Genomic DNA, 11,404 nt, shown 5'->3' on the forward strand with positions numbered 1-11,404 from the left:
GTGTCGAAGAAATGACACTAGGGGTCTCTCTTGAGCGCCTTTTGCATCTCTGATCTATGAGAAAAGGCCAATGAGAAATTGGCAGACAGAATTTGCATGTCCGCCCCGGACATACGGGTATAAAGGGAGGGAAAATGCATCTGTTTCATTCAGGATTTTTCTGAGGAGACGACAATGGTTCGGCCGCAACAGGCGGCGAATTCAAGAAGGCTCTGTGGAGGAAATGTGTACTTTCACAGCCCTGTGGGCCAGTTGTGTGCCAGCCAAGGTTAGGCCTTGCCAAACCGTTCCCAAATCAGCTGGACCGATTGGGGTGAAGCCTCCACTCTCCTCTGGGCAAGCGTTGTCTTGATAGCGTGCTGAGGTTGCCCGGGATGTGAGTGGCACGCAGCGAGCTGAGTCACTGCTGGCTTTAATACGCAACCTAGGAAGTCCGGGAAGGGCTCATTTTAGAAGTTGCATTAAAAGCCGCTCACACATTGGCAAAAAAGGGGCTGAATATTACATTAAAATTGTTACATTTTGCACCTTTAATTCAATTTGATGGATTTTCTTTGTTTGAGTGAATGAAATTATATCCATTTATCAACCTAAATAATGTTTAAGACAGCTTCACTTATATCCAGTAACAAAACACAGCAAAAGGTAATAAACCGCTGTACTCACAATTCGAAAAACTGAACGCACCGAGTGCTGGTGTTAAAACTCTTGTCCTGAGGACCACATCTCTACACTTGTTTGTTCTTTTTAGTTACATCAATTACTTTCACCCATCCTTATCCTAGGTAAAATGCTTTTCTTAAATCCATTCCCTTCTTTTAGCCTTTTAGCCTATGAGCTCTGATTGAATAGGCTTAATGCCGCGCACTTCCGTTCTGGTACTTCCGCATTTTTCAGCCAGCTTCAGTACTTCCGGTCCACGGTAGCGTATGCGATCGCTGCAGGACCTGCCGAGTATAACGGCAAACGATGTACATCGGATCATCCAGACCACATCGAATACACCAACATCAAAAAAGGACAAAGGTTTTAAATTGTATGTGTCCAGCTATATAAACAACTACGAAGGTAAGTTAACAAGCCTCTGTTTTGAGTTTACCAAAAACGATACATGCTAGCTCATTGGCTCTTTACTAGCCAAAGATAGCACAGTGAGGAAGCAACGTTAATAATGTTAGCAGAGTGATAGGTTAACATCATGAATATTTTGTGTTTCTGAAATGCAATACCCTAACCTCTATGTTAATCACAGTTTCAAACAAGGAGTCAGGAGAGGTCACGGTTAGGTCTGAGTGCTTCAGATCTATGAGGAAAAGCCAGAAGCCTCACTGTCTGAGTGTAAGGGAAAGTCATCCTGCAGGTTCAGTTCAGGTTCAGAAGAAACAGGTTCTTTTTTGTCAAAATGAAGTTTCTGTGAGCCATATCATTGCTGTGAATTAGATCCAGATAAACATCATCATTGCACTATATGAATCATATGGTACCTGAGATATCATGTGAAATATGAATACAGGGTGTGCCAGAAAGAATATAAAATTAATGGCTCCCACAGAAGCAAGATTTTGTTAAGAGTTTCTATAATTTCTTCATTACTTATTCTGCACTACTATTTTAAAATGAGTATAGTGAGATTAATCATGATATATTACATCTGACATGGTCAACTATAGGCTAAATAAATTGTAACAATCCCTGTATCACTTTGCACATTTTAAAGTTCACTAACAGATTTTTGCTAACAGCCGTTCACAAATTTAGTGTTTCTCTTTAATTGCAGTTGTAGCCGGTACAGTTTTCTAACAAATATTTGTTGTTGTAACAGATTGTGCTAAGGGATTCAAAGCCGGTGGTGTTACTGAGATGCCAGTGTACCTGTGTGGCAGGTACAGCCTTGTGCAGTCATGTGGCAGCTCTACTGTACCAGACGGCGCACTACTCCCAGCTGAGGCTTATATCAGTTCCCCCAGTGTTCAGCTGCACAGAAACTGAACAAAAGTGGCACAAACCAAGGACCATGGTAGCAAGCCTTTTAATGACTCTTTCATTTTATGTATGGATATCTCTTGGATGTTTCTCATACATGTTTTTATTTCGTTGCAGGGTATTCAACCTGGTCCAGTTAATGACATGGTCATTATATCAGCCAGACCAAAAGAAAGGAGACTTGCAGAAGGAATCAGGTATGTTGTTATCTATACTAAACACACACAACAAATCCATTTGCACACATACATTTACGCACCCTCAGAAGTACTTACTTGCTCAACCCTTGTGCATCAATTAAAAAAAGTTACACATAGGTCCATGGTGGACAAAAATGTCTGTCAAAAAAATAAAATAAAGCTTGAGACTTAAGTGTGGTCTCATTTAAAAGTAGAATAAAAAAGTTTAAAAAGTGAAACCAAAAAAAGGTTAGTGGTTTAAGTTTAGGAAATTGATTTATGAACATTATTTTATATAAACTATATATTTATACATCGATATTCGATATGTGATACGATAATGCTTAAAGTGTGTAAAATAAACGTAACTTCTTAAAAGTATATTCAAAATGAATTATATAACCTACATACTTGTTTCACGTTATTTTTGTGACAAGAAAACATCCCTGCAACTTCTGAAAGTGAACATCAGTGTTTTACAGTAGCATAAGAAGTGTTATTTTAACATCAGTGTAAACCACGGGGTTTAGGTTATCCTACGTTAAGTTTATTTAACAACAGATACTAAATAATCAAATTAAAAAATAAAACACTGCTTAGTTTTCACTGTATGAATTAAATATATACTGATTCTTATTAAAGCTACAAAAATTATTCAGCCCACAGCAGTGAGTGATTTTCTCTTTGTCTTTTGTTCATGCCATATGCATATTGCGCGATATATATACATTTGCGATCTGTCACACGCACAAAACTCACTGCTTTGCACATTTACTTCTTAATTCTAACACATTTGTTTGTCTTTTTTCCACAGAAGCAACTTGTATAAAGGAGTTATCTGCCCTCTGCCAGACATCTCCACTCTGAAAGTTCAGGAGGCGTACCATGGACTTAGTGCAGACGAAGCTCCCATGATCACAGCAATGGCTATCTCGAGTGATGTACCTCTGATTGAGTCCATGTTCGGTCCGGTGCAGGAGGGAAGTGTGCTTTCCTATCAGCTACCAGTAATGGCAGTCCCCAGTACCCGTCCACACACAGGTGCCCCTTCTCCCCCACAGCTGCCACTCTCGGATTACAGACTGGGACCCCCTACCTGTGCATTTGTGTTTTCTGAACATCAGCACCATCATCTGGCATCCCTTGCGACATCTTTTGAGACGGCACACAAAGTTGAAAAAGCACGCGAGAGCAGAGTTCCTGCGCTGAGTGGCACCAACTAAGGAGGTGCTGCATCACCTCTACTAAATTTAGAGAAGTTTGCCACACCAGGGGGGAAAGCTCTGCTGAAAACCTGGCAAAAAGGCTTCTGGGATCTTGCCATCAGACTGCTGACATGCGGCGGGGTCTTGCCCTGGAGCCTGTAGCAGTAGAGGAGTACTGCAAGGTGAGGGAAGTCAACCACTACCCATGTGGGTTCCTGATCCACCCTGACTCACCATGGATGGGGTCAACACCTGATGGGCTTGTGTACGATCCTGAGGGGCAGCCAGTGTTTGGCCTGTTAGAAATTAAATGCCCAAATGTAACTAGCTATGTGGACTGCCCTTATGTTGTGATAAAGGAGGGTACACATACACTGAGGCGAACCCATCCTTATTACTGGCAAGTCCAGGGACAAATGTTGATTTCTGGCTGTGACTGGTGTGACTTTGTCATTTACACAGAGGATGACATGTTCATTCAGAGAATTCCCCGTGACATGCAAGTCATACAAACCATTAAAGAAAAAGTTGACTATTTCTTTTTTTATTTCTACCTCAATGCCTTCTTGGCCAATTAATGACTTGATTGCAGTGTAAATATATTTGACAGTGAAATGTTTTTAATTGTGATGTAATGCTTAGGGTAAGTAATAAATGACTTGATAAATCTGAGCATTTTGGTGTTTTGTACGGCTTAAATTTAGTTTTAAAAGGTAAAAGACAGGAATTAAAAATGAGAGACCAAACAAAAGCAGATTACTAACAATTATTTTTAATATCACAAAGCTTTCATAAATCTTTCATAAAGGCACTGCATATCAAGCTTTTACTCAGACGTCCCTCATCAGTGCACTGCACATATAATACATAGTTTTTATGTATGTTATGTGCAATTGCTTGTTGAAGGTCGTCTGGCTGAAAGCCTGATATGCAGTGCCTTTATGAAAGTGTATAAATATACAGTGTGGTTGCACGTTGGAAATCCTCAGATCTCAGGCTTCTTTGCCCAGGCCTTTACCAGTGGCCCATTTTCATAGTTTGTAAGGAGACAAGCCACCGTGTACAGTTGGTTGATGCTCCCAAAAACCCGTAGGGGAATCACAGAATCGAAAAAATTGTGCTCTTTGACCCGGCGAATGAAGCGCTCCACATGCACCCTTACACGTGCTATGGCCTGGGTCTCCCTAACCTCAGATGCAGACATTTGAGGCCTGCCAGAGAGGAAGGCTGGCCTGTAAACCTTGCAGGGCACAATGTCATTAATGAGGAAACCTCTGTCTACCATGACAGCCATCCCAGGTTTGAGCAGACTGAGGAGACCAGATTCACGGGTAATCTGTTTGTCGCTGATAGACCCAGCATACAGCGCAGACACAAATGTCACTGGCCCATGTGGCGCGATCCCAATGAGCCCCTTCAGAGTGCAGTGGGACTTGTAGGAGGAAAATACCTCACTTTGGAGGAGAGGGGAAGATGGGCATTGACACCTCAGCTCAGTGCAGTCAAGGATGACTGTGGTGTCGGGGTAGTCCTTGAAGTCTGCAGGCAGTTTTCTCTGTATCTCCTCTTCAGGTATCCAGATCCTCACTGAGCCGAGTACTGTGAACAGGAAGTTGCTCCATGTAGTAATGATTCTGCTGACCGTGGACTGATGAATACCATACCGGTCAGCAAGGTCCCGCTGCTTAGACCCAAGGGCAAGGTAATTCAAAAATAGGAAAAACTCAGGGAATGGGTTGTAGCATTTGACTCTGTGAGAGCTCCTCTTTGTGCTTGTCGAACACTGACCATGGATGGTAGTGAGTTCGCAATCAAGCCCCAGAAACGCATCAGTAGATCATATGATGCAAACCTAAAGAAATGGAATACAGATACACTATTAATAACGGTTCATAATTAACACAAAATGTACACACATAACTTTAAATAAATGTATTTGTGCAAATTGAAAACACTAAGGCACATTGTTTATCAGGCATTTTGGGAGACAGAACAATAAATAGGGAAATAAGTTACATATCAACATTCCTAATAATTATTTAATATTATTATGAAAATGTTGCCAATCAATACTCCCATTTTTACACTTTTTTGGGATGGAAAATCATATATCAATCAATTCCATTATGTCTTTCATAACATAGTTGAGAATTATCTTTAAACAAAGTTTGGTTAAAAAAAATCCTGAAACATAGAAATTGATTGGCGAATAAAAAAAAAAAACATTGTTTTTACCTATGCATGTAATTTCATGTCATTTTATTTTTAAAACAACCTGGTGTTTTCTACAGAGGACATAGCATAAAATATGAATAAAATATATTTTTTAATTTGTTTCTTATGCTCTAAACGGTGTAATGACGTAAAAAAAATACTAAATAAAAAAAACAAATCTGGGATGTGCTCCTGACTCGATGCTTAAAAAAAATAAAAAAATAATAATAATTCTCTTTCACACACACACGTTAGCCTAAGCCTACCTGTCTAGACGTAAGTTACCTTGTAAAGAACCTGATATCCTTGTCCGAGGCAGCAAAACGATGAATGCCGAACCGCTGCCTCAGTGTAAGCCCCTCGATCTGTTGGCGTAACAGGCGATTTTCCTCCCGGAGAAACGCATTTTCCTCCAACACCAAATCAACGACTGCAGCTTCAGGTTTCGACGCGTAGTGCGTGTTGCATGGGGACGCCCGAATGTTCCGTGGTCCGGTGTATCCTCCCAGTCATCCTCTGGCGGCGGTGGTCTTTCCCTTCTCTCCCAAACCCCGGTCTTGTAGGTGGAAGGGAGAAGTTGTTCCACTCAAATAAAACCGGAACAACACCCTTTTTAACAGCCGACGACCTGTTTCTGATGCTGGTTCACGGATGTCTTCCGTTCTGAAGTGCCGGCTACACACCCGGGTGTGAGGCGTAACGGTGAATTTGTCCCTGCGAATATTAACGATCCACTTACGCCTCAGCTCCTCATCAGCAGGAAAAGTAAAAAAACTAAGTACAGAATTGTACTTTCCGGATGCCTGGCACTGTGGCACACAACAGTGTTCGGCAGTAGTACCAGACACTCTCTGGTATTTAAACTTTGATGACTTCATATCAACTCATAGACTGTAAAAAAAACTAGAAGCAGCTACTAAAACAAGTCGACTCTATGCATGTCTTGTGAATTGTGTTTATTTTTTTAGTGGACTATCCCTTATCTAGGCTACTGCCTTGCTTACTGTTAGATAATTTTGTCATCCAATGTATTTAATTTATTTGTTGATCTGCAATCCCCGTCTCGATACGGCTCAGCTGAGGGAAGAAAAGAAATGACACAGAGACTCAGTGGTATCAAATCTCCTCTTCTAAGTTTATTGTCTCAACACTCTGTTTTATGGTCCAGAAAACCACATTCCACTGGACCCTCACCAATGAAATAGTTCTTTACCTTATATGGGGGTGACATACATGTTTGAGCTACGTGCGAAACGTGAGACAAAAACACATTCCCTAGAACATCTTTAGAGCAGGGAGCAGCTGTAGCTACCCCCAACAAGAGATACATAAAAGAGGCCTTCATTATTCCACATTACATCACCAGAGAAGTTGAGAAGCATTAATTATTCCACACTTACTTTGAGTGTACTGTCTTATTTGTATTTTATTTTATTTTTCTGTGCTTGATACATGTATCCCCTGTGCTTTTTGTTCAATAAAAAAAAAACTAAAACAAGTCGACGCTTAGACTAACCGGAAGTATTCGTGGTGGCTGAGATTTCAGCGGAAGTACGTCACAACAGCCGTTGGCATTTAGCCTATTACATGGCAGAAAACATAATTGAGTTGAATATTTAGGCTTGCAAAAATGTAAAACACATTTAAATGATAATAACTAAATGATAAAAATTGGTTCAAATAAAACACTTTGACAGAGTGGTTTGGCTGAAGGGGCATTGCAGATATTAATATCAGAAACACCAGGAGACTTCAGATCAGAAATACCAATCTGCTTAGCAGAGTCCAACTCAAGAAGGGTGCTCTGACTAAAAGTGCCATCAGATGTATGTGACCCGTTACACCTCCCTGAACCAGACCGTGGGACTTCCCATCTGCTCCACTGAACTCCCTGCCCACCTCCAAAGTGTGAGGAGCAAAACCAGAGGCCTCACACTAGGCCACCACCACCTGCCACCACAAGGAGAGGAAGAGGGGAAGGATAGAAGGAGTGGGATGGAGGCTCTAGAAAAAAAACAAGGAAGAAGGAACAGACAGAGGTTACTATTTAATATGCCTGCATTATCTATTATATATTTATTTATATATATATATATACACACTGGCAGACAAAAGTTTGGAATAATGTACAGATTTTGCTCTGATGAAAGAAATTGGTAGCCTACTTTTTTTCACCAAAGTGGCATTCAACTGATCACAATGTATAGTCAGGACATTAATAACGTGATTAAATTACTATTACAGTTTGAAATTGTTTTTCAAAACTTATTAAACTACTTCAAAAGAAATCTTCCATGTGCAGCAATGACAGCTTTACAGATCCTTCTTATTCTAGCTGTCAGTTTGTCCAGATACTCAGGTGACCTTTCACCTCACACTTCCTGTACCACTTGACCTTTCACCCCACACTTCCTGTACCACTTGACCTTTCACCTCACACTTCCTGTACCACTTGATCTTTCACCCCACACTTCCTGTAGCACTTGCCATAGATGTGTCTGTCTTGTCGGGCACTTCTCACGCACCTTACAGTCTAACTGATCCCACAAAAGCTCAGTGGGGTTTAGATCCATAACACTCTTTTCCAATTATCTGTTGTCCAATGTCTGTGTTTCTTTGCCCACTCGAACCTTTTATTTTTGTTTTTCTGTTTCAAAAGTGGCTTTTTCTTTGCAATTCTTCCCATAAGACCTCCTGAGTCTTTACTGTTGTACATGAAACTGGTGTTGGCGGGTAGAATTCAATGAAGCTGTCAGCGGAGGACATGTGAGGCGTCTATTTCTCAAACTAGAGACTCTGATGTACTTATCCTCTTGTTTAGTTGCACATCTGGTCTTCCACATCTCTTTCTGTCCTTGTTAGAGACAGTTGTGCTTTGTCTTTGAAGACTGTAGTGACACCTTTGTATGAAATCTTCAGTTTTTTGGCAATTTCAAGCATTGTATCGCCTTCATTCCTCAAAACATTGATTGACTGATGAGTTTCTAGAGAAGCTGTTTCTTTATTGCCATTTTTGACCTAATATTGACCTTAAGACACGCCAGTCTATTGCATACTGTGGCAACTCAAAAACAAACACAAAGACAATGTTAAGCTTATTTTAATGATCCAACTGTGTTTGATATAATGCAAGTGATTTCTATAATACAATTTATCATGATTACTGAAGGATAAAGTGTTGGAGTGATGCTGCTGTCTAGATTTGATCAAAAATGACTTTTTCAAACAGTAATGGTGCTGTTTCTTACATCAGTGATGTCCTGACTATACTCTGTGATCAGTTGAATGCCACTTTGGTGAATTAAAGTACCAATTTCCTTCCAAAACAACAAAATCTGTACATTATTCCAAACGTTTGGCTGCCAGTGTATATATAGGAATGTTGTCAGTGAAACAATGATGGCAATTTGATACAGTATCATGATACTACTGCGTGAATACAATATTCATATAGCACAGTATTTATATGTTTCTTCAAAGTACAACAAAGAAACCCATGGTACAATCATGCCCATAAAACTAAAGTATTGTTATTGTACTTATTTTGTAAATGAGGTCAAATAGCCGTAACACTTTCTGCTCACTCCATATTCTGTACATGCCTCACAGCCAATAGAAAAGTCAGATCAAAAAGAAAGTAAGAGTTCCTCCTATTATTGCACTGTTAGGTGGGGTGGGTGGTGGGCTTTCCCTTTATGTAACAAGCTCAACAAGTTTTTGAACAAAAACACGTTCTGTGTGAACGCCCCTCACACTTCTCCAGTAGATGGACAGATGAACATGGAGACATTGACAGTGCTGTTGTTTATTTGGGGTAAGACACTCTCAAGGCAAATATTACTGCACCGTCTGTATGTAAATATATCTGTGTGTGTTGTAAAGTCTTTGGAAGTGGGTGTGTTGGCATGCCGTCAGGAATTCATGAGTGCAATACTCCAGGGCGTAGAACACGGGGGGACAATTTTAATAAAACCAAAGTTCATCCCCGCACTTTTCACAGGGCAAATGTGTTTACGCTGTGTCTGTCATACAGCAAATGTCTAAATGTGTAAATGCAAAAGTTCAAATTCACTGGTCATTCATGCAATTAATGCAATTAAAATGTTTAATCGATTGAAACATATAAATCCTATATATTTATGTTCATGTTGCGTTAATCATTCTGTCCTCACCTTTGAAATGACTGCTACACCGCTGTCTATATACATGCTAAGAGTTTCATTAGATGATTCATGTCCGTTCAGTTTAGATAGAAACATATGGACTCATTTAGATGCTGATGTCACAACTCTCTCCTAAAACCTCAAATGACACTCAACAGTTGTTTGTGCATTTTTCTCTCTCTGTTCTAGTGTTCACAGTGTCGAAGGCCTTTAATATTGATATAGAGAATCCACTGAGCTTTACTGGGAAACATGAAGATTTCTTCGGTTACAGCGTTTATCAGTACGAGTCTGAACATGGAAAACAGTGAGTGTAGACACATGCTTTTCATAAGATCATTTACTAAACCCAAACCCTGGCACAAATCTGTTGACATTATTAGATTAAACATGATATGGCTGATTTATGAGACTTTTCAATGATGTCCACTTTAAATATCCTAAGAAGTCTTTTTTTTTACTATATTTGTGAGAACAGCAAAAACAAAAAGGCATTTAGAAGTACAGCTAAACCTGTGCAGCAATTTATTTGCACACACTCATGCATTATATTTAATTGTAATCTATTCAGGATCGGGTTCATATATGATTTGTTATTTTTGGATGATTGATGCTGTGTTGGTTTTGCAGGATCATTGTTGGTGCCCGTTTGGAAGAAATTCATCTGGAGACATGTACACCTGCAGCACAGATCTGTTACACTGCAGCTACTGGCCAGTCCAGGTACACATCTGTCACTCTCCTACACACCTGTATTGATGCAATAAGCAGTCGAAAAATGTAAGTTTTTTGTTGTTACAGATGATGAGTAAACCTTTTTGTCTCACATAACTTTTAGCGGTAATAAATTACATTTTCATTTTCAACAGTATTATAGTGAAATAAATAATAATATTTAGGAATGTCCTGGTTACTTTCAGTATCCTCCATTCCCTGATGGAAGGAGCGAGGCGTGTCAATATAGTGTTACTAGGGGTAGCCCTTGGGAGCCCCAAACACCTCTGATCTTTGAGAAAAGGCCAATGGGAATTGGCGAGTTGAATTTGAATGTCACTCCTCTGGACTTACGGGTATAAAAGGAGCTGGCTGCAACCACTCATTCAGGTTTTTTGCTGAGGAGCTGAGACAGGGTCCGGCCATTTCAGTGTGTAGTTCAGTGTTGTGTCAGGAGGGACATAGCGTCTCATTCCCTCCATCAGGAACAGAGGTTACGAAAGTAACCAGGGCGTTCCTTATCCATCACTCACTCAATGTTGTTTCAATGTAGAGACACTAGGGGTCCCTATATGAAATCCGAAAACTAGCAGAACTGTGTTACGTGGACTGGCGGTCGCGAGGCGAGCAAACCATTGCGTGTCTGCGTAGCCAGCGCACCTGGCCATCACATAACCTCCCCATCCATGCTCCTACTGAGCATTGTACATTCCCCGCACCACGGGGACAAGTCGACTGCAAAAAATGGGGACAGGCCAGCCGTGGCCTCTTCTCTTCTTATTGTCTCCTCAAAAATGAATGGAAATCATTCAGCTGGGGGATATAAGTGTCAGCGTGGGGAGTCGATTCCCAAGGTGAAGACACTGCAGAGACCACAGCCTGCCCAAAGGGGAGGCAATTGTGTGAAATATATCACATGGTCTTACCGAGACTTGTCGGCAGTGTG

At 40.5% G+C, this 11,404-nt stretch overlaps 1 protein-coding gene and 1 long non-coding RNA gene across 2 annotated transcripts; one reads left to right on the top strand and one right to left on the bottom strand.

Annotated features, from left to right (window-relative positions):
* Positions 1-4,282: 4,282 nt before the first annotated feature.
* On the bottom strand, positions 4,283-6,022 carry LOC127651089 (uncharacterized). Its single transcript, XM_052136813.1, has 3 exons — positions 5,867-6,022; positions 5,156-5,219; positions 4,283-5,048 (listed from the first exon to the last, which is right to left on the bottom strand). Exons 2-3 carry the CDS (start codon positions 5,195-5,197, stop codon positions 4,353-4,355), a joined length of 738 nt encoding a protein of 245 aa, XP_051992773.1. The 5' UTR covers positions 5,198-5,219; positions 5,867-6,022; the 3' UTR covers positions 4,283-4,352.
* Positions 6,023-9,261: 3,239 nt separating this feature from the next.
* On the top strand, positions 9,262-10,392 carry LOC127651092 (uncharacterized). The gene is made up of 3 exons (XR_007971500.1): positions 9,262-9,395; positions 9,934-10,051; positions 10,375-10,392. It is a non-coding gene; the product is annotated as an uncharacterized LOC127651092 (long non-coding RNA).
* Positions 10,393-11,404: the final 1,012 nt, after the last annotated feature.

Source organism: Xyrauchen texanus, chromosome 10, assembly GCF_025860055.1.
Source record: "Xyrauchen texanus isolate HMW12.3.18 chromosome 10, RBS_HiC_50CHRs, whole genome shotgun sequence".
In the NCBI taxonomy this organism is placed as follows: domain Eukaryota; kingdom Metazoa; phylum Chordata; class Actinopteri; order Cypriniformes; family Catostomidae; genus Xyrauchen; species Xyrauchen texanus.